The 23,156-nt window shown below is 37.0% G+C and overlaps 1 protein-coding gene across 1 annotated transcript in view; it reads right to left on the bottom strand.

Moving 5' to 3' along the window:
- Notum (palmitoleoyl-protein carboxylesterase notum) overlaps positions 1–23,156 on the bottom strand; it is a 98,003-nt gene that overhangs the window by 12,547 nt on the left and 62,300 nt on the right. Inside the window, exons 8-11 of the mRNA XM_090380148.1 lie at positions 22,848–22,986; positions 22,713–22,760; positions 20,069–20,215; positions 7,353–7,567 (exon numbers count right to left, since the gene is read on the bottom strand). Coding sequence (XP_090236274.1) covers positions 7,353–7,567; positions 20,069–20,215; positions 22,713–22,760; positions 22,848–22,986 — 549 coding nt within the window. The remainder of the gene's footprint in view (positions 1–7,352; positions 7,568–20,068; positions 20,216–22,712; positions 22,761–22,847; positions 22,987–23,156) is intronic.

Below are 23,156 nucleotides of genomic sequence, written 5' to 3'. Positions count from 1 at the left end.
CCCTGAGTCCAAGGAAGCTCTCAAAATTATGGCTAAGTGTTTGCTTACCTCCTTTGCCTCCTAAAATAAACGTGCTTCAGCAGAAAGATATCATCCTTGCCATAACTCAGCCTAAGAGAAAGCCGAAGGTATGTAAGTAAATGGAATTGCATCACAAGCATGCGTGCTAACCAGTAGACCAGAACACGGTATGATGAAGTTGCAAGTTGCTCATATTCTAATTATTACACAGATTAAAATGAAGTTAAAATCCATGTAATATTAACCCTTAATGAGTTTTTTTAATGCTCTCACTCTTTATTGGCAGGTTTTGAGCTAAATCCTGCTTATTAGTATTTTCAAATGGCATTGGACTATGTCATATTTAATTACTTGTTGTGAGGTTATGCAGATTACATGAGCATTAGCTGTAAAACAGAATGTTTAATTGCTTGTGAGATGAGTGGTCTGATCTGTGTCTATATAACTTTCGTGCCTTTTTAAATCTGTGTATTTTGCAATATTTTTGCTGTTTTATCATCTTGGTCAACATCATCAATTTGGAATATGAACCACCCAGCTGCAGCCAAAAAGTCTGCAGGGACTGCACACTATCATTTTGCCAATTTCATTAATTTAACAAAAAAAAAAAAAAATCTACAATTTTAATTTAAATAGATTTCTCCACTATTTCTAGTACTAACATAATTTGTGCTTCATATTTTAATAAATAAAAACTGTATTAAAAAATTACAGTTGTCAATATTTATACTTTTTATTTTATAATGACTTTGAAATTGATTGCCATGTTGCCTTATTTAGTAAATTTTATATTCAAAAACAGCATTCTGCTCAGTAGGTAGTAAACACAGACCATTTTTAATGCTCCATTGCATGCATATTATATATAATAGAATATGAGCAAAAAGTTCAGGTAATCTCTAAGACAAGTCATTTGTGGTTGTGTCACAAGTCAGCACATTTGTATGAAGAGTTAATAGTTCCCCATATTGTATAGATGTCATAAAATTAGTATGAAATCAATATAAGTGCATGTAAAATCCATCATTAATTATTATTATGTGGAGTCATAGAGGGCAGTTTTGTTTCTGCCGTGTGTGTGCACGTGCACATGTACTTGCAAATGTGCATGCTTGTGTGTATGCTAATTTTCTCTATTCTGCTCTTAAGCATTCACAACTTTTCATTAATGAAAAGGAAAAGCCTTGGAACATTGTATGGCCTATAATATTATTCACCAGCACACCACTTGTCATCAAATACACTTTTCATTTGTTTCATCATATAAGGTTTTTCCTCCTTTTTAAATGCAGTGTCATTCATTGATACCTGCTAAGAACTGGATAAAGCATACATTTACAAGTAACTAAGTTTTTTTTTTTTTTTTTTTTTTAGATCAGTAACAAGTGCAGTTTAAAACTGCATTCTTTATGGAAGCTAATACAACTGGATGCAGTTAACAATGGACTGCATTTTTTGTGGCAGAGTATAGTTTCAAAAATGTAACATATGTATATGTGACCATGTACATTATTACAGAACCACAATGGGACTTTCACTTTAAACTTTCATTCACTTTTGCTTTCACATTAAAACTACAGGATCTTCAGAATAAGATGCAAGACTGAATTATTGCCTAGAAAATTTAAAGTGCCTAGGATCTGCATTTTTAAGGGCCCATCAGTTTGTCTGAAATGTAAAATAATGAATCAATGTATACTCCCCACCATGACTTACGGAAGTGAAACTTGGGCACTCACCAAAAGAATGGAAGAGAAGCTGAGAACTACACAGCGAAGAATGGAACGAATTATATTGGGAATCAGACTGTTAGATAAGAAGAGAAACACATGGATTAGGCAGCAAACTCAAGTAAAGGACATTCTTATCAAAACTAAAGAACTAAAATGGTCTTGGGCAGGACACATAGCTCTAAGACATGATGACAGATGGCCTAAGAAAATAACAGAATGGTACCCAAGAGGAACTAGAAGAAAACCTGGAAGACAAAGGCAGAGATGGATAGATGAAATTCATGAGTTTTTGGGTAGTAAATGGATGGCCAGTGCTCAAAACAGAAGGAACTGGAAAGTTGCTGGAGAGGCCTTCATCCTGCAGTGGATTGAAAATGGCTGATGATGATCAGCCATTTTCAATGGCTGATGATGTCTATATGTCCACATCATCAGCCATTTTCAATGGCTGATGATGAAATTTCAAATATATACAACTTTTATCACAAAAGTTCCAGGACTGATCTTATAAAAAATCATGGAAGGCAATTACCAGCTAATGGCACTTTTCTGTTTTGGATAGCCTACCTCTGAATCATTGCAAGTCACTAGCATCAGGGGAGGCTGTTGAAGCAACTTTGGAAATCATTTTCAGGTATATTATTTATACACTCTATCACAGCTTCTTGAATGTGTGTGTGGCGCCTCCGTAGCCAGGTGGGAAGGAGCAGCAGTGCGTAGCAACGCTTCTTGATTAGACCGGGGTTCGAGCCCGTCACCACCAAATACGGAGGATGCGGAAAGGTCAAGGAATGACCACCGCATATCCCGGAGCAATATGGCCTTAGTTGCTAATGCTCCTAAAAACCAAATAACAACAACAACATCTTGAATGTGTGGAATGTCCACAATGATCTTTCATGGCTCTTTTCAGCCATGGCAACAGAAAGTAGTGGTGACAAATCCAGTAAATATGGTACATGAAGTAAACTAGTGCCATCCCAAAACTTGTCTTTTGGGGTGGCAGCAACAAAGATGTGAGTAAGCATAACTGATTAAAAGGCTTAATTAACACCTGCAGGGAGAACCTTCTAACACAATCCCTTTTGCATCAAAAAAGAGTCATCAATTTTGACTTCTGAGTACAGACTTTTTTTTTGAAGGTGGTTAGGGTTCCCACTTGCTAGTGGTGTGCTATACCTTCATGGGGCCCAAGGCAAAATGGAATTTGGGAACCCTTTCTAAAGACAAAAACTAATAAAGAACATTTTCAATTTCATTTTATTGTGACAACAAAAAACAAATGATATGACATAAGAACTAAATATAGTAACTAAATAAACTAAATTTCATCAAAATCGTAAAACATTTTTGAAAAAAATGTAATTTTCAAATTAATCTTCAAGTAAAGTTCATTGGCCTTGGTAGGTAGAAAGTTATTTCTGATAAAAATCACTTAAAAATATCAGTAAAAAACAGTAATAAGTTTTTGAAACAGTGATTTTTGGGGTCCCCCTCCAATCGAGGCCCTAGGCAGATGTCTTTTTTTGCTTATAGGATAACACACCACTGCCAACTGTACTCTTAACTCTGTTGCTTTAGTGAAGGGTCATATTGATAGCACCAACTGTCATCTCCAGTAATGAAGGTGTCATTAAGTGAAGTTTGAAAAAGGTCAGTACAAATCATACTGAGTTTCCTTTTGTTCGGGTGTTGGGCTATGCAGAACCAAAATCATACATATATATATACGATTTTCTTTTTCACAAATCGCATCCTCAGTCAAAATTCGGTGACAACTGTTTTTGCTTTTGTTCAACTCATCTGCTAGCATCTGAACTGCATCTGAACCAATCCCTAGGCTAGCATCTGCTAGCCTAGGGATTGGATTGCAAAAATTCCTGGATCCTATTGATGTGTTAATCTGAATATGCAGTTGAATGGTAGCCCAACAAAGGTTCAGCTTCAATGCCTCCTCTACCATCACAATAACAACTATGCCATTTTAAAATACAAGAGCACAATAAAGCTTACCATAAGCTTCTAGCAACATGTTATGTGTCTCCACATTAATAGCAAAGGGCATGGGTGAAATAGACAACTGCCCAGGGTTTTGCATGTTTGAGGGTCTTGTGGCTGAAAAATTTCATCCCAGCTTATAACATCCAGAAATTCATTTTACATTACACCGTAGAAATTCCAGTACAAAATACAATTAAAAATGTAACATTGCTATATTTTTATGAAATGAAATAGTACTTTAACATAAAATTACTGTATATAGTGAAAAATAAACTTTTACAGAGAAACCAATTTATGCTACAGTACTATAATCAAGGGCAAGGAACAGCTCAGATAAATAAAGCTCCACATTAAGGGCAATGTCACACATTTTCATTTTTGATTTCATTTCACTTGTTGCTTTCTTTATGGGAAGTAAAATTTCATTTGCATGAAGTTTTACTTACCATCATTCAGTATATTTAGTTGCCTTGTATCACAATAGTAAAGTTCTAGAAAAATGTGTAGAATTAAATCTGCTTAAGTGCGATGCCTAGTTTTAAAAGGGGTCATGATGCAGGAAGGAAATTCAAATCTAGTGCATCTATTCAAATCTAGTTCACTCATCCTGGAGGGAAAGATCGAAGGCAAGAAACGCCCAGGCAGACCGAAAATGGCATGGCTAGATAACATCAACACCTGGCTTCACATGACAACAGCACAAATTCTACACGCAGCGCTAGACAGAGAACAATATCAAAACGAAGTCGCAAACGCCATTCGGCAGCATTAAAGAAGAAGAAGAAGTGAGTTTCTAAAGATAAACAATGAATCTTCCAACTATAATTAAGCAAGAGTTCAGAAAACTACAGAAAGTTCATTTGCAAGTGAATTTAAAGAGCTGCCACCTCTAAAAGGAGGCATCCATTCAATAATGACTGATGAAAACAAAAACAAGATGCTTGTGCAAATATCAGAATCTTGTGTATGTGAGAAAATCAGTGTTGATCAAGGTGAGTGCATTATACCACTGAATGAACCAATGTGATACAGTATAATATGTAAGGGACCTATATGTCCACATTTTCATGATGAAGAATATCCAAAGGATGACAAAAAAAGACATATTAGTAACTTTCACTACAATGTAAATTTGAAAAATGGTGAGAATTGGTAGTGGCTGGTATTTAAGGAATGGCAGAGAAAACCATTGATCATGAGAAATAGCTATACGTACATTCAGGAAACAAAAGGACACTTGCAACCGGAAAGGTTGGTAACTATTATTCAATTTTTAGCATCTTTTCGAGGCCATGAGGAAACATTATACTCAGATACAGCTCAAAATTCATGAAATTTATTTAGTGAAATTAATTTCTAAATACGATCCAGTGCTGCATGAGTATTTCTACTGTACAAATGAAAATGAAATCCATAATACAAAATGTGATGATGGAGTTAATGACAAATAAAGTCAAGTAGACAATAGGGAACAAATTAAAATATGTTAGGTATTCTGTCAAGTTGGTGGATTATACTAGACACACAATCCACATGGAGCATGATTATGATTCTTATATTCATTGATATGGATGAAGGGTATGTCAAAAAGCAGTAAATCATGGGATTTGTTGCTGTTGACAAGAAAATTTGCTTTTATGTTGTGAACAGGATTGTAACAACAAAGAAAATATAGTTGGAGTGAATTCAGGTATGAAAGCACAAATACCATCAATCCAAGAGCTTTTTATAAACTGTGTGGCTATCACAATTGGAATCTGTTGTTGGGTGATACTGCCAAATCAGCAAAGTGGAAAAACAATAATTTTGGCTTGATACAAAGAATATACACTCTTTTTTCCAGGTTTTCAAAGAGGTGGGAGATTGTGAATTAAAAATTACAAATATCTTTGAAACCTCTTTCCAAAATACAATGGGAATGCAGATTGGACATTGTCAACACTATAATATTTCAGTTAGATGACAACTGCAAAGATATTGAAAATCTTTTAACACATGCAGTGATTCAGCAATCATGAGTGACTGTGAATTGCTTTTAAATGAAATAACTCTTGAGTTTGTACCATCATTGATCATATGGTAAAAAGTTCTGTCTTGTTTTATTAAATTAGTCAACTTTCCCAAAAATTTGAAGCTCATTTGCATAACAATGTGTCTCATCTTCAAGAGTTTATACTTGGCTTCAGTATTATTCAAATGGGTTTCAATCTATATTAAAATGAGTTGCTAGTTTGCAGAAAATGGTAAATATAACAGTCCCTTAATACTCAAACAGAAGAGAATGAGTAGTAGAAAAAAGATGTTTGGTTATGAAAATGCTGATGAACCTATAAAAATTGAGAAATGAGTATTTCAATGTAATGATTAATGAAATTAAAGCAAATTTAAAAATTCAGTTTGAATCACTTGGATTTGTGGATAATTTGTTTTTCTTTTTGAAAACTGGAAAAAATGTTGATGGAAGAACTTTTAAAACATTGCTAAGATTAAAAAATGTCTTATCTTTTGTCAATGATTATATGTTGATTGTAATGGACTGTTTGAAGAATTACAAGTATTTAGTACAGTTGTTCTTTTAAATATTTCCAACATTAAAGACATTTCAATTATTGTTCAAGAAAACTTCATTGAAATGTATCCAAACGTTTTTATTCTATTAACAATATTCCTGTCGCTGCTGAACCTGCTGAAGGGAGCTTTTCAAGAATGAAACTAATTCTGACCTGTCTCCAAGAGACTATGGCACAGGAATGCCTATCAGGATCGGCCATTCTTCCTACAGAGAATGACATTGCTTTAGTGCTGGACTATTTTGCAGTCTGCAATGAATTCAGTTCCATTAAAAGTAGAAAATGATATTTTTATTGTAGAGAAGGATAATAAAAGTTCTGAAAACTGAATTTAACTCATTCTGTTAATATATGAAAGCAGAATTACTTTTTTTAGCATTTGGTACCATATTACAGTGGTCTCCAAAATGGGGTGCATGAGATAATCCACAATAAATCCCTATTTATTAATTCTGAAAACTTTAGTTTTTTGAAACGTAATTGAAAGTAAAAATTATAAATAAATGTTTTTTTTCAATACTTCAATATGCGGCTTTGTTTGATCACGTGGCTTTATTTGATCTTGCCATCGATCATGCACATTCAAGTGCATGTATTTTGTACTTGAACTTCAATTTAATTTTGTTTTGTATTTTTTTATTTGTGATCTTTTAAAATTATATGTGATTTTCGATATAATGCCTTCCATGTAAATGATTTATAAAAAAAAAAATATATATATATATATATATATATTAAACTTATAAATTTAATTTTTTATTCTGGGGTGTGCACTAGTCCTTTTAAGTAAAATAAGGGTGGGCAACCAAAAAAGTTTGGAGATAACTGCCATATTAAATGATTTCCCTTCAGTTAACATGTAAAAAAATTCTCTCTATATTTGAATCGCATGACCACAAATTATTTGTAAACAGTTTCATTCAGAAACTTAAAATAATAGTTTTATTTTAGTTTTGGTATTAAAAAATATACAATGATTATACAAAAATATACAAATAGATTAATAAGCAAAAACTATTTTACTTACAATTTTTCCTTCCATTTTTTTTCCTTTTGTGATTACGATTTTGTTTCTTCCGTTTTCTTTCTTTTCTGCGTTGCTTTCTCCTTTCAGCTCGTTTACTTTCATGATCTCGTGACCTATGTCCTGATGAATGTTTGTTTTTTTCTGATTTATCCTCCTTTCTCAAGGGATTTCCACCTTTAGTAATTGGCATATCAGCCAACATAACACCAGATGAGCTTTAAAATGTGAAACACATTACCATTACTACGAAAGTTAAAAAGGTCAGTTTATCTTAACAGAAAGATGTAACACTACAGTATTTTAAATTCATAAAATTTAAATGAACATAAGAGTTTGTATCCAGGAAACAGCAGCCAATAAACAAAATCTACTGGTTAGTATCAAAACATTTTCTATGGAACTAAACTAGCACTCTAAAGTTTGGAAAAAATACTGCTTCATAAACCATAAGTTTTTTTTTTTTTTAACAGATTTTGTCTTTTATCTAAATCAGAATATAAAAGATCTTAATCATATAAGGATATGCAGTTTTCTTCTTAAATTCTAGGGTATGAGATAAGATACTTTTTTTTTTTTTTTTTTTTTATGTGAACCCCAAACACGAGAGATATTAGAACCTATAGTACTTAGTACCGTGCTTGGGTTGGAGGTTGAAAAGACAAAAGAAGATATTTGTTGACATTGGACTTGAACTTCTGTAGATTGTAATTTTCAGGAAATACGTATGAAGGAAGGTTGTTCCAGAAAACGGCAGTTGAATGAATAAATGAGGAAGATGAAAAGTTGGTTCTGTGGGTTTGCAGTTGGACAGTAAATGGATGTTGGCTGGTGGCGGCACGTGTTCGGACTGTTTTGAAAGAGAGAGCGGGAATTATAGAAGCCAATTCAGAAGAACAGTGCCCATGGAAGTATCTGTAGAAGAGGCATGCAGCAGAAACAGTACGTCTATGAGAAAGCAAGTGGAGAGACTCTGTTAGAGATGAATCATTAATTAACCTAACTGCCCTCTTCTGAATGGAATTAAGAAGCCTGAGAGAGGTTTTGGGGGCACCACCCCAGATATGGGAACAATATTCCATGGCAGGGCGGATTTGCGATTTATACAGAGTGAGCAGCTGTTTGGAAGAAAAGTAACGCCGAGAGCGAAAGAGAAAACCAAGGTTTTTAGATGTAGAGGAAGCAATATTTGTAATGTGCTTGTGCCAAGAGAGATTAAAAGTCAGGGTAATCCCCAAAAGAGATATATCATTTTGCCTAGAAATCGGAATGTCACTAAAGATAAGCATAGGAGCAGAAGAATCCTTTTTGCGAGATATAAGACAAGACTGAGTTTTAGAAGGGTTGAAATCAACTAAGTTGTCTTTACCCCACTGGAGAATTACCTGAAGATCGGCATTTAAGGAATTGGTAGCAGATTTTCGAGAAGTTGAAGCTGATTGAGCAGGACAAGGTTTCTCAAAATGGAGAAAGTGGAATGCAATGTGCTATCATCGGCAAAACTATGGATAGGATTTCCAGTCAATGGAAGAAGGTCATTAATATACAAGAGGAAAAGAGTGGAGTTAAGAACTGAACCTTGGGGGACACCGGCATTAGTGGAGAAGTTAGAAGACAGAGAGCCATCTACCATCACCCTCAGTGAGCGATCAGAGAGAAAACTGGATAACCAATTACTAAAAACAGTAAGCAAACCATAAGATGGAAGCTTGTTTAGAAGACCATTATGCCAAACATGATCAAAAGCCTTTGAGATGTCAAGAGCAACTACTTGTGTTTCACCGAACCTTTCCATTGAATTAGTCCATAAATGGGTAACATAAGCCAGAATATCACCAGTGGATCGACACTGATGGACTCCATACTGGCGATCGTTGATCAGAGGAAGTTTTCTAGATAGTTTAAGAGTTGGCAGTTAATGGATTTCTCCATTACTTTAGAAAGAGAAGTAATTGCAATGGGACGATAATTGGATGGGAGGAATTTGTCACTCTTTTTAGGAACTGGCTGGATATGAGCAAATTTCCAAGCAGAAGGAAAAACACCTTTGGAATAAGAAAGTGAAAAAAGGCGGCAAAGAATAGGAGTAAGTTCTGGAGCACAGGTTTTGAGAACAAGTGGAGAAATACCATCAGGACTTGGAGCTTTCTTAGCATCAAAATTCATCAAAATCCTTCTGATATCCTTTTGACGGAAGACCACAGGAGGCATTGAATGGAATGTGTTGGGAATGGTGGGAGGTGTTTTACCAAGATCATTAATACATGAGCTGGAAGAAAAATGGGATGCTAGCAGGTCAGCTTTATCCTTGGCTGAAGTGACAACAGAACCATCTGGTTTGGACAGTGGTGGAAGCAGAGATGGGCAAAAGTTGCGGCCAATAGCTTTGGCAAGAGACCAGAATGCTCGGCTACCATTAGGGCAAGAAGCAAGTTTTCTACTCTTAGCCTGCTCAAACTCTAGTTTGGACTGATTAATAACTGCTTTACAATTGTTGTGAGCTTTGGTGTAGGCAGAAAATGACACTGAAGAATTAGAAACAAGCCAATTACGATATGCAACATTCTTCTCTTGCGAACAGCCTTAGCACATTTATTGGAAAACCAAGGTTTAGATAAAGGACGAGATTTTAAAGTGGAGTGTGGGATAAAGGATTCCATTCCTGCAAGAATAATTTCACTGACACGATCTGAGCAAACGTTGACCTCAGAAGTTTTGAAACAGTAATCCGACCAAGGAAAAGAAGAAAAGAAGTCTCGCAGGTCATCCCATTTTGCATTCTTGTAATGGCAAACAACACGAGGTTGGGAATAGCCATGAGATAAAGGTTCCATTAGAGCAGAGACAATCATTAGCATTAGCATTAGTAGAGGCATTTGATGCAAGAAAGCAAGCTTATAAGCTTATGCAACATCAGCCAAAAAAAAAAAAAAAAAAAAAAACCACTTCCACTTCACCCCTCTGTTTGTTCAAAATACCTGTCCAGCTGAGCCTTAAACTTATTTAGGCTATCAACTTCCACGACAAGGGATGGAAGTCTATTCCACCAACCAACCACTCGCTGGCTAAAGGCAAATTTCCGCACGTCTATCCTACATCTGTCTTTCCTCAATTTGAATTTATGCCCTCTCAGGTGATTATTCTGAGCGAGAGGAAGAATCCCATCAGCATTGAGCATGCTAAAACCATTCAATGCTTTATACACCTCTATCAGATCACCTCGCTGGTGCCTAGTCTCCAGACACTGTAATTTGCAAAACTTAAGCCTTTCTTCGTAAGAGCACCCCTTTGTTCCATTCACTAATCTTGTTGCCCTTCTCTGTACTCGTTCCAGCAGCTCTACATCCTTCTTGAAATGAGGCCTCCAGACCTGTATACAGTACTCTAGGTGTGGCCTGACCATTGCCTTATACAAGGGAATAATCACCTCCTTATCCCTCCTAAAAAAATTCCTATATATCATTGACAATACACCATGAGCTACTCTTGCAGCCCGTCTGCACTGCTCAGAGAACTTCATATCTGCCTGCACAACCACCCCCAGGTCCCTTTCATTCTCTACCATTGTCAGTGTAGTACCACAGAGTTGATACGTTGCTCTGGGGTTGCTGTTTCCCATGTGTAGTACTTTACATTTGTCAATGTTAAACTTCATTTGCCACCTCTCAGCCCATCTGCTCAACCATTCCAGATCCTGTTGCAGCAGCATAGTGTCAGTAGTGTCCTTGACAACCCTGCCTACCTTTGTATCGTCTGCAAACTTCGACATTAAGCTTGATATACCATCATCAATATCATTTATGAATACAGAAAACAATAATGGACCCAACACTGAGCCCTGAGGGACTCCACTAATAACATTAGTCCACAACGAGCAGTGTCCATTGATTACCACTCTCTGTCTTCTCCCTCTCAGCCACCCCTTTATCCACAGCAGCAATTTGCCTCCAATGTCACACTGCTCCAATTTGTGCAGCAGTCTTCCATGTGCAACAGTATCAAAAGCCTTTCTAAGATCCAAGTATATAATATCAAAGCTATTCCTTGCATCCAGTTCCTTTGTGACTGCATCATAGTATCCAATCAAATTGGTCAGGCAAGACTTCCCCTTAACAAAACCATGCTGTGTCCGAGCTATAACTGAAGTCTTGTCTAAATGATCCTGCAGTGCTTCTTTAACTAGTGCCTCCATTAATTTTCCTGGAACAGAAGTTAAACTCACAGGTCTATAATTACTTGTGTCAGCCTTTGATCCTCCTTTGTGGATTGGGGTCACATTTGCACATCTCCAGTCTGTGGGTACCTCCCCTGAGTCCAAGGAAGCTCTCATAATTATGGCTAAGGGTTTGCTTACTTCCTCTGCTGCGTCCTTTAATATAACTGGATAGATCCCATCCACCCCAGGTGCCTTTCTTGTGTTTATCTTCAACAATTTCTCCTCCACTTTACTCTCAGTTATTACAAGATTCTCTAGCTTACTGCTAGAGTTGAATACACCTCTGGCTTTCCCCTCGCTAAATAACTCCTCATGTGTGAATGTCGATGCAAAATATTCATTTAGTTTGTTAGCTACCTGAGCAGGATCATCAACAGTTGACCCATCGATATCAAATGGACCAATCTGATTCATCCCCTTCCTTCTAGAGTTTACATAAGTAAAGAACTCTTTGCTGTTTTTCTTTGCATCCCTTGCCAAAGATTTCTCGTAATCTGCCTTCGCCTGCCTAACCTCCTTTGTAACTTGGTTACAGATCAACTTGTATTTCTCATAGGCTTCTGTGTCATGTGTTAATTTGTATGTATCCCATGCATGTTTCTTCTCTGCCATATGCCTCATCAGTTCATCTGACATCCATTTAGGCCTAAACCTTGAACAATATTTCTTAGTTGGTACGTAAAGCCTAGTAGCTTCCAAGATAAGTTCTTTGAATGTTTCCCATTCTGCATTTGCTGTTGGTAACATCATCAGTTGGTCCCACTGTATAGAATTTAAATACTGTCTCAGTCCATCGTAGTCGCCTTTACGAAAGCAATAACCCTTCCCTTTACCCCTAATGGTAGTTACCTCTTTGAGTAAATCCCACTTCAGCACACTGTGATCACTGCCACCTAGTGGTTCATTTATCTTCAGGTTCTTAATGCATGAAGAATCACTGCTGATAATCAAATCAAGAGTATTCCTCCCTCTAGTTGCCTCCTGAACATGCTGATGTAGAAAACAATCATCCAATAAATCCACAAAAGCCTTGCTAGTGTGTGAGTGACCAGGCCCCAAATTGCAATCAATATCTGCGAAATTAAAATCTCCCATTATAAGACTCTCTGATTTACTGGCCCACTCTATTTCCCTGTACAGTTTCTTATTATACTCATCAGAGTCATTAGGCCTATAGCACACTCCTACTCTCAATTTTGATCTCCCAATGTTTATGTCACACCAAACTGACTCGACACTGCACTGTCCAGCGATGTCCACTGGCTTCACTTCCTTGGATTTTATGTATTTCTTAACTAATAGCATAACCCCTCCTCCCTTCTTATCCGGTCTATCCTTTCTGTAGACGTTGTATTCCCCAAATTCCAGTTCTGCATTCCTTATATCTGTGTGACACCAAGTCTCTGATATCCCAACAGTATCTGCCTTTGATGTTTTGAGCAATACCTCAAATTCATCAAATTTATTTACTAAACTCCTAGCATTGGTGTACACGCAAGTATACATGCACCTATTTCTATTCTTAGCTACCCTAACACAACCCACCCTTGTGTTTATTTGTACCGCAATGACTCCCAGCAGTCTCTGAAATATCCTGAATCTTGTTTTTCAGGCTTCTGCTCATTCCAATAGAAGCAGTGCAAGAATCTCTTTCACCTCTGCCAGTGGATACTGTTAATCTATTCGTCTTTGTAATCCCCCAAGCTAGCAGTTTTCCGACCCACCTAACACTGCCTCGATAGCATCAGCAAATATTCTTGCATCCTTTCTATTTAAGTGTATCCCATCCCTGTAGAAGCAATCTCTCCTGTTAACAAGTACAGTCCAGGCTGAAAAAAATTCTACCCCTTGAGCCTTGCACAATCTTTCCAGGGCCGAATTGATCGACAAGGCTCTCATAATATACTCCCTCCTATCGTGTCTGGGCAGAATTGCAGACAATTTCAAATTCAACCCTATTTCACGGCTTTTTTTCAACAGTGACCTGTACTTGTTAAGCAATTCTGCCGGTCTCCTACTCTTGATATCGTTAGTGCCAGCCAACATGTACAACTATATCACCTTTTGTGCCCTTAAAAGATGATATCTACTCTACAACGTCATCAACCTTTGCCCCTGGCAGACATACCCTGGTCCTGTTGCACCTATCCTTTTTACAAAGCATGTTCCCCAATTCCCTGACAATAGAGTCACCAACAACTACTAGTTCCTTTGGGACCAGCGCATTCTGCCTTGGGGGTTGCCGCTGTGTTTCACGATGACCAAGTGCAAGCTCTGGCATTGATGTGGGCAGCTGAGAGCTTGATGGGCCCCTCAATCAACAAGTTGTGATCTGAAGTGCCTAAAGGAGCTCTCACTTCGACCGTGTACTTAGAAGGGTTGTTTGTGAGAAAAAGATCAAGCGTATTGGCTGTATGATTAGGATTGTCCGGTATTCTTGTAGGTAAATGAACAATCTGTGCTAGGTCATTAGTAATTGCAAAAGCCTCAGCATCTCGACCTGCTGGAGAAAGTCAAGTTGCAAAGAGAGGAAGTCAAAGAGCTCCAAGTGATTAGTGGAGTTGGGAGAACGGTAGAGACAACAGATGAATTTGACACAATGAGGTAGAGAGATTTTAAGCCATAGAAGATCAAAGAGAGGAGATTCCAAATTGCCAAGTCTCTGACAGGGAATATTAGAATGGACATATGCACAAGTACCACCTTTGAGGTGAAAGGAATCATACAGCGAATAATTTGGGCATCTGAGATGAGCAGTAGTTGAATCAACTGATAACTGAGATTCTGTCAGAAAAGGTACATGGGGTTTGGCAGACTGCAAATGGAAATGGACATCGTTGAGATTAGAATTGAGACCACGTATATTTGTGAAATGAATTAGGAAGTGCTTGGGAGATTTAGATCTTTTCGCAGATAAGCTTGCTCTATTAGTTTGACAATTCATGGTGTATTCAATGGTAAGAAAAAGAAAAAGTGGGTGGGATATGCTGTATGAAGTAATGAAATTTTTGGATATGGCGTGCACGTGGTAAGAATATACCCAGTTCCTTGACATAACGTGGCCTCGACAATGCTCCCCACATACACACTACTCGGACTCCCTCCAGTCACTATCTGGCAGAGTAGAGGTAGCAAGATTATACACTAGCTGATCCAGAAGCCTCCTAGAGAGTTACCAATAGGTTCGGTCCAGTGTACTAACTAGCGGCCGGCCTGCGAACACCGTTTTAGAGCTGTACCCTTGAAATGTACGGAATATTCGATCTCGCCACGACGTTCATCATAACCTCAAAAGTCATCAATCATACTGCATGATGGAAGGGATAGGGAACTAAATTATTATCTTCTAAAGAAGAATTACTTCCCTTTTTCATTGTATTCAACCTCAGAGATTATACAATAGAACTGTCCACATATTCCATTACAAGCATTACACAATGTAACAAAAAATGTTTATGCTTATAATTAACTGTTTCTTATATAAATTTTGTATGCTGAGGCCAACAGTATCATTGGTCTTTCTCTACTCTCAATATTTTGGCACACCAATTGAAGGCTTTCTTTTTTGTGATGTTTACGTGTATTATATAAGTACGTACCAGTACTTGATATACAAGAGACAGTATTCATATGTATATAAATATATACAGTAATACCCCGAAGTTACGCGATAGGTGGGTCCGACGAAAATCGCGTAAGTCGAATTCGCGTAAGTCGGGGTACAACTTTGCATATAAATACATATAAATTTTGCTTAATTGGGACTAAGGACTAACAAAAACACTAGTTTAGAAGAAAAATATTAATAAAATTGCAGTTCTTTATACATATTAATACAAAATATGTATTAAAAAAACAAATGACTTACGTAAAAAAGTTATTTCGATGTCGATGGCTTCATAAAATCTAACAAATTCGTCTGACGACACAGCGCGTTCTTTTTTTCACGCAGAATTTCTTCGTTGCAAGCTAATAATTTTTTTATTCCTTGCTTTGTAGCTATAACGCGTTCTTCGTTGGAGTCTAAAATATTGTTTTCTAAAATTTTTAAGCCCTTTACAATTTTCAACCTGTCAAGTTTGCAATTGTCATGTGCTTTTCGCCGTTGCTTCGTTTAGGCCTGTAGCACGTGCAATATCACATGGTCTTTCATTTCGCTCAAAGCGTTTCACAATTTCATATTTTTTCTCTATCGACAGAGGCGGACTGGCCATAAGCCTTACCGGGGAAACCCCGGTGGGCCAGTGTGATTTTGGCCATAAACCATAGTATGAGGCCACTATAAATTTTCCCGGGTAAGAATTTTTGACCCAGTCCGCCTCTGTTTATCGATAATTGCTTTTCTTTTTCTCTCTGAATCTGCAGTGTCTTCACCAAGACGCTTCCTTTTCACACCTTTTAATTAAGTATTTTACTCATTTTTAGGGAATAAAGCACAATTACAAAACGAGGAGGCACGCTTGATACGCATAAACAAAGCTGCGCGCATGTAGCAACTGAATAAACATCACCATAAAGGCAGAGATACACTATTAACACCTCACATTTCTAGGGGTTACTACCATAAAACAATAAAAATCCAGTTGCGTTTCTGCTAGTGGAATCTGTTATAAACTGGTAGTAAACTCGATCTAATTGCATTTGCGATTATACCGATAGCTGGAATTGTGTTGGTTTTTACGTTATTACGGTGAAATGTGTCATAAAAGCAGCAAAGTTGAATTTTGTTCATCTTTCGCTCTCATTCTCCGCCGTCGCACCGCATATCGATAACATATGAAAAACGACCTTGAAGATAGTGGGCGGCAGCGTTGCCAAACGAAAAAAATCAAGAACCGCGTAACTCCGAGTTCGCGTAAGTCGGGGTAGCGTAAGTCGGGGTATTACTGTACACACATACACGGAAACTTCTAGTAAAGGGAGAGAGGGATAATATAGATCCACATTTATCTGATGATATGGGTCAAAGTAATGCTTGCACTCCCCTCAAGAATTCCTGTTTGCACAACAGCTGATGTTGGCAGAAGCTTCTGAGGATAGCAATGTTTCAAATGAGCAGGAAGATTAAAATAACTTCAAGGGATGCATTTATATAGTATTGTCAGAAGCATTGCCAATAAAATGGCTGAATTGAATTCCTGGTTAGGACAACTAATGATAATGCAGGACTAATAGAAACACAGTGTCACCCAGAAATTGTTGATGATGAGTTCCACTATGCTATATATAATGTATTTAGGAAAGATAGAAGGGATGATGGGTCATGCTTCTTATCAAAATCAGCCTGAGTGCAAAAAAGAGCTTTTGTTGAGTTAGAAGTTACATCTGTAAGCATAGAATCTGTGCATTGTAAGTTAATTGGAAGCAAAGGTATAATGAGAGTGGGAGTAATATAGACCAGAAGATTGTGAAGAGTATGACAAGAGTCTCTACATGCAGACAGAATGGACAAGAAAGCATGAATGTCTTATTATGGGTGACTTCAATCTGCTCCAGATTGATTGGAATAAGTGGGAGGAAGACACCATGGTGAAAATTTTTTTTAAATAACCTAGATGATTATTATTTGCACCAGCTTGTTAGAGAAAATACTAGGAGTGAGAATATTCTTGACCTCAATATTACTCACAAAACAGATGACATCACAGTGCTTAAAGTACAGGAACCATTGGCAGGTAGTGATGCTAATGACTGTGTAAGTTAAAGTTAATGGCACAGGTTTTCATTTCGAAAGAGGGGCCTATGACAGTTTAAGGCGCTATATGGCATCTATTAAGTGGGTGGATTGCAGAATGAGAATGAATAAATTTGAATTATGGAATACCTTTAAAGCAAAAATCACAGAAGCCATGAATGCTTACATACCTTCAAGAAAATATTACAAGAGGAGGATGCCGAAATGGATGAATGTGGAAGAGCTGGCTGGTCTAACAGAGCAGAAAATGGTAGCATGGAATAGTTATGGAACAACAAAAACTATTGAAGCCTACAACAGCTGCAAGTTGATCTGTAATGAAGTGAAGTGAAGTGAAGTGCAGCCGTTATCAACCCACTGCAGGATGGAAGCCTCCTCAACAATTCATGTTGAGGGAAATGGACCATAATCTGCCACGCTGGTCCAGTGCGGGTTGGAAGATCGACCGTATTCAGCAGTCAAGGGCTTGAACCTCGGTCTACTCAAAGAGCGTATGCTACTGCACTCCCGCTCCTGCCCACTCGGCTACGGAGGCCTTTACGGAGATCTGTAATAGTACCATATATAAGGTTAGGGAGGCCAAAGCTCTATATGAGAAAGCAAATAATGGGGGCAAGGAATTTTTCATGTGTGAATACAACAAAGAATTAAGCGAATCAGATCAGACCCTAGTGTACTGGGTGTGGAAACGTAGTAGTAGTAGTAGTAATAAAGGCATGTGATGCAAGAAAGAAAGCGTATAAGCTTATGTAGCATCAGCCAACAAAAAAAAAACCCAATTTCATGCAACCATTCCCTCTAAAAGTTTGTCCAGTTCCTCCTTGAATTTATTTAAGCTATCAACTTCCACAACGACAGATGGAAGTTTGTTCCAGCAAGAATCCCATCAGAATTCAGCTTGCTCAACCCGTTCAAGGCCTTATATATCTCAATCAGATCACCTCGCAGGTGCCTAGTCTCCAGCCGCTGCAATTTGCAGAACTTAAGCCTTTGTTGGTAAGCGGACCCCTTTGTTCCCCTCACCAATCTTGTTACCCTTCTCTGTACACGCTCAAGCAACTGTACATCCTTCCTAAAATGAGGCCTCTAGACCTGTACGCAGTACTCAAGGTGTGGCCTGACCATTGCTTTATACAAAGGGATAATCACCTCCTTTTCCCTACTAGCAAAATTCCTGTATATCATTGACAATACCCCATGACCTGCTCTGGCAGCCTGTCTGATATAACAAAAATTTTATTTTTAACAAGAGTTTTATTTTTATTATAAACAGTGGGCCCAACACCAAACCCTGTGGGACTCCACTAATAACATTAGTCCATGAAGAGCAGCATCCACTGATTACCTCGCTCTGTCTTCTCCCACTCAACCACCCTTTTATCCATTGTAGAAACTTACCCTTAATACCACCCTGCTCCAATTTATACAGTAATCTTCCATGTGCAACAGTGTCAAAAGCTTTCCTGAAATCCAAGTATATGATATCAAAAAATTATTTTTTGCATCTAGTCTTTGTAATGACATCATAGTATCCAATCAGTCAAATCAAATCTGAAGTCTTAGATAGCTGATGTTGCTGATGAATACCCCCAGGGGCTCACATCTGGTGAGTATGGGCTTGGCACACCCAGGGTCCTGAGCTGGATATCATCATTCTTCTCTTTCTTGGTGATTCCTTTCTACTTCTCTCTCTCTCTCTCTCTTTGAGGGTAATAGGGAAAAAAAATTTTTTTGGCCGGTGCAGCATAAGCCTTAGGCTTCCTTGCACCATATGGCTAATAATAATAATAATAATAATAATAATAGATTTTATCAGTCTTTACTCATAAAAGACCATGCTGAGAAAATGTAAACCAATTCATTCTGTGGTTAAAGTGAAGCAGGAACATGAGAAATGCCTGAAGTGACCAAATATTAAGATATTAGTCCAAAATGGCTTTATGGTAATGGTAGGGAAACCAAAGATGGCTTGGATGAAAATCCTTTGCATTATTATCAAATTAATCCATTAATAGTCACATGGGTGGAAGGGCTCTTTTTGGTCTCCATGTGGGGTTTTTTTTTTTTTTTTTTTTTTTTGGTATTTTGCACTCAAAACCATTCTCTTCATTGAGATACAATTAACAATGATTTAGTTTTTGCCACAGTTTATCTGTTAAAAATTTAAAAATCCCTACTGAATACGATAAAAAGGAGCCTCAACAGCAATATCTTGTACTACTATAACAAAATTCTTGTCCATGGCTTGATCTGTCTGAAGAATTTTATTTTTATCATTATTTATTTTATTATTTTTTTTTTATATCAGGAAACCTATAGCACATATGCCATAAGTGGCATGTGAGATTGTAGTGAAAAAGACTTACTCCAATCATTTTTTTAAAGAAAAATAACTTTTATTCCTTCTGCCAGAACTGTTTGTCAATATTTAAGAGGCTAAACCCAAAATGTTAATCCAAATACATTATTTGTACAGTGCACTACTGATAATTTATGTTCAGATATTTTTAAGCGCTTGATCTCTTGAGAATCAGATACAAAACTTTCTTCTGTTCTTGCCATAGGTAAACGAGCCTTAATGATTGTTAATTGTTAGTTAACTTTTACACAATATGCATTTTAAAGAAAAATCTGCAAACTATTATATAGTAATGCCTACTTTTAACAATACATGAAAGTATTTAATTTTTATGTTGCTTATGCAGATGTTACTAAAAATGAAAATCATACGCATTTCATAAAAACAAGGTTGTTAAAAGTGGACATTAGTGTATAATTAAATGCGATGTAGTGTAGTTTCTGTCTTACCTGGTTTTATTAAACAGAGGAAAGAGAGGATCAAAAAAGTGATGATTTGGATGGTAGTGGTGATGGTTATGCTCATGGTCTTGTAGTTCCCAGCAGCGTAATGCTTGAGGAAGGGAGATTTGGTTGACAGTAACACATTTCCATTCACTAAAATAAATAAATAAATTCATGAGAATGTAAGTATACATTTCAGATTATTAACACCACTTATAAAGATTGAAATGTTAGTTTTGTCATTTTTCTGTACTGGACATGTTTGACCCAATAGCTAGGCAAAAGAGAAATTTTTCATTATATGTTGAATTTATGCCAAAGTTTGCAGTCCAAGAATACAAAGCTAGTTTTTATCCCATAAAATGCTTGTATAAACAGTTCTGGTAGCATGTATGGAGGAGGCGGATTACTATTCAACTTTTTTATCCCACTGAATTATTGATTTACACTTTGTTGTAATAAATTCCAGATCATAATACAAAAAAAAAAAAAAAAAAAAAATTCAATTAATATTCTTTTGAAATTGCCTTCTACAAACACACAATAATAATGTGCTGTTAGAACTTACACACTTTATACAGTGTAAGCTTGACTTGTACACAGAATCTAGAAATCAATTTATCGTGAAGTAATAAGGCAGAAGTGTTTAGAAATTTTTTTGATCAGAGGCATAGTTAGCAAGAAATATCAGCAAAGGTTTCAGTAACGTCATATCCAGCTGCAAGGTTTCAAGAGTGAGACGCAACAAATTGCATGATCAAAAGGAATAGTTTTTAGTACAAAGACAAGTGATGCATGAAGAAAATGAACCAGCTTAATACACAGAAGAACAGTTAACAACCTGTATTTACGAGGGGGTATCAAAAAGTTCGTACCCCGACCTAGATAAAACATCAGTAGGAAGATGCCATTTTTAATATAAGTTGTCTACATATTCAATAATTAACATGTGAAATTTCATTCCCGTAGGTGATTGTACACCAGAGGTGGAGCCTGGAATCTGAGGAAGGATGCTATGGTTGACAAAGGGTAGTGTCAAGCAGTGATCAAATTCTGCATTTGCAGGGCAAGAAAGCTCAGGAAATTGACAAAGAAATGAAAGCTGTGTATGGACAGAATTGTCCATCCTATGACACTGTAAAAAAGTGGAAACAGTAGTTCCAGTGCGGTCGTACAATTGTCTTTGATGAGTCAAGAGAAGGAAGGCCATCAACATCCACAGACAGTGGGACGGTTGCAAAGGTTGAGCAGCTGGTGCTGAGTGACAGATGTGTGACGATTCATTTCATCGCAAATGCAATGGGAATTAGTTATGGGTCTACCCACAGTATTCTACATGACTATCTGCACGTCTAAGATCTCTGCACGATGGGTTCCAAGATTGCTGATGCCTTTGCAGAAGCAATGTTCTTGCCAACTGTTGAATTTGTGTAATGTGGATGTTGAGAACTTTTTTGATCGGTTGGTGACAAATGATGAATGCTGAGTGTACCAGTATGATCCAGAGACTAAAGGGATGTCAAAGCAGTGGAAGCACACCTCCCCAAAAGGCAAAGACTACTCCATCTGCAAAGAAGGTGATGTTCTCTGTGTTTTGGGTCAGAAAAGTGGTTATCCTGACAGATTACCTATCTCATGGTTCTATAGACACTTACCAGAGAATACTACAGAAATCTTTTGAAAAAGTTACACAAAGCTTTGAATGTGAAAAGGCATGGAATGTTAACCAAAGATGTCCATCTTCTGTCAGACAATGCACCGACTCACGCGGCTGTTGTGCCAACCACCAACTTTGTTGCCCAGTGCAGCTTCGAACTACTGCAGCACCCAACCTATTCTCCTGACCTAGCACCATCAGACTTTTTGTTACAAGAAATGAAGAAGCCTTTGCATGGACGCAGCTTTGATTCATCTCAGGAAGTCATCAATGAAGTGAAATTGAGGCTTTAGGCAGAAAGTGCGGACTTCTATGAGCAAGGCATTAAACAACTGATCCATAGATGGGAGAAATGCATTACTATACATGGAGAGTAAATAGAAAAAGATTAAAGTCCCTGTGAAGTTTCACCTTTCTAGGGCTATTATTTCTAGCTAAGGGTATGAACTTTTTGATATCCCCTTGTATTATGTTTAGTTCAATGTGATAGTAATGTGTTTACATCTCATGCCACAAACAGCATGTTTGGGGCGCGAGAGGGGCTGCTATTAGACATGGAAACTATGTTAAACACAGGTATATTAGCATTGTTAAAGGAAGCAAAATTATAGCATCAGCCAAAAAAAAATTCCCACACCACCTGCACATCTCCTCTAATGCACTTAATAAAGTTGACACACTTAAGAAAGAAACTCAAGTTGCTTTATTAAGTGTGGAAAACTGTTTTGCAATACCTCTTACAATAAAATTTTAATCGAGCTTCATAATCAGGTGAATAATTTATAGAAACCCTGTATAAAAAAAGCTATAATATGGATTCACATTATATGGAAATTTTTCAGAACACATTCCCATATTTTAGAAGGGTCAGGTGCATTAACTTTGGATGCTTATCCTAAACAGATACAGTAAATTTACTGTTCTAATTGAGAAGAAATTGAGCATATATTTATATTCAGTAATAAAAATAATAATAGTATTTTTGCATCTTACCTCTTAGTGAGAATCATATGAGAAATACACGAAGGTGCAAACACTGCCCTAAAAGAAAAAGAAAAATTACAACTACCAAAAAAAATTATGATTTTTGAGTGAATAAACTGCAATGTTAATCAGTGGCTTACTTACGAAACATTTTGGAGTGAAGCTTTTAATTCAGTGCCCATCTTGTGAATATAATCCCACTGGGCTTTAGTAACCGGGGCTCCAACATTGTCAGCAGTCATTTGAGCTTCATCAAAGAGCCATTGGAACACAAAAAGGGGAGCTTGTAAAAATTAAGATAAAGCTCAGTCAATATGAATTGAGAATGAAAGGCATACAAAATTATTCAGCATTCTTTATATCAATTATTTAACAAAATTATATGGATCTTTTCAAAAGACAAATTTGGTAATTTAAATCATAATATGAAATTATATTCAATTTGTAAGAAAC

The sequence above is a fragment of the Mastigoproctus giganteus genome, chromosome 8 (genome assembly GCF_048544385.1).
Source record: "Mastigoproctus giganteus isolate SK-2022 chromosome 8, ASM4854438v1, whole genome shotgun sequence".
In the NCBI taxonomy this organism is placed as follows: Eukaryota; Metazoa; Arthropoda; class Arachnida; order Uropygi; family Thelyphonidae; genus Mastigoproctus; species Mastigoproctus giganteus.
The sequence above is the reverse complement of the archived record's forward strand: the minus strand, read 5'-3'. Positions and strand labels throughout refer to the sequence as shown.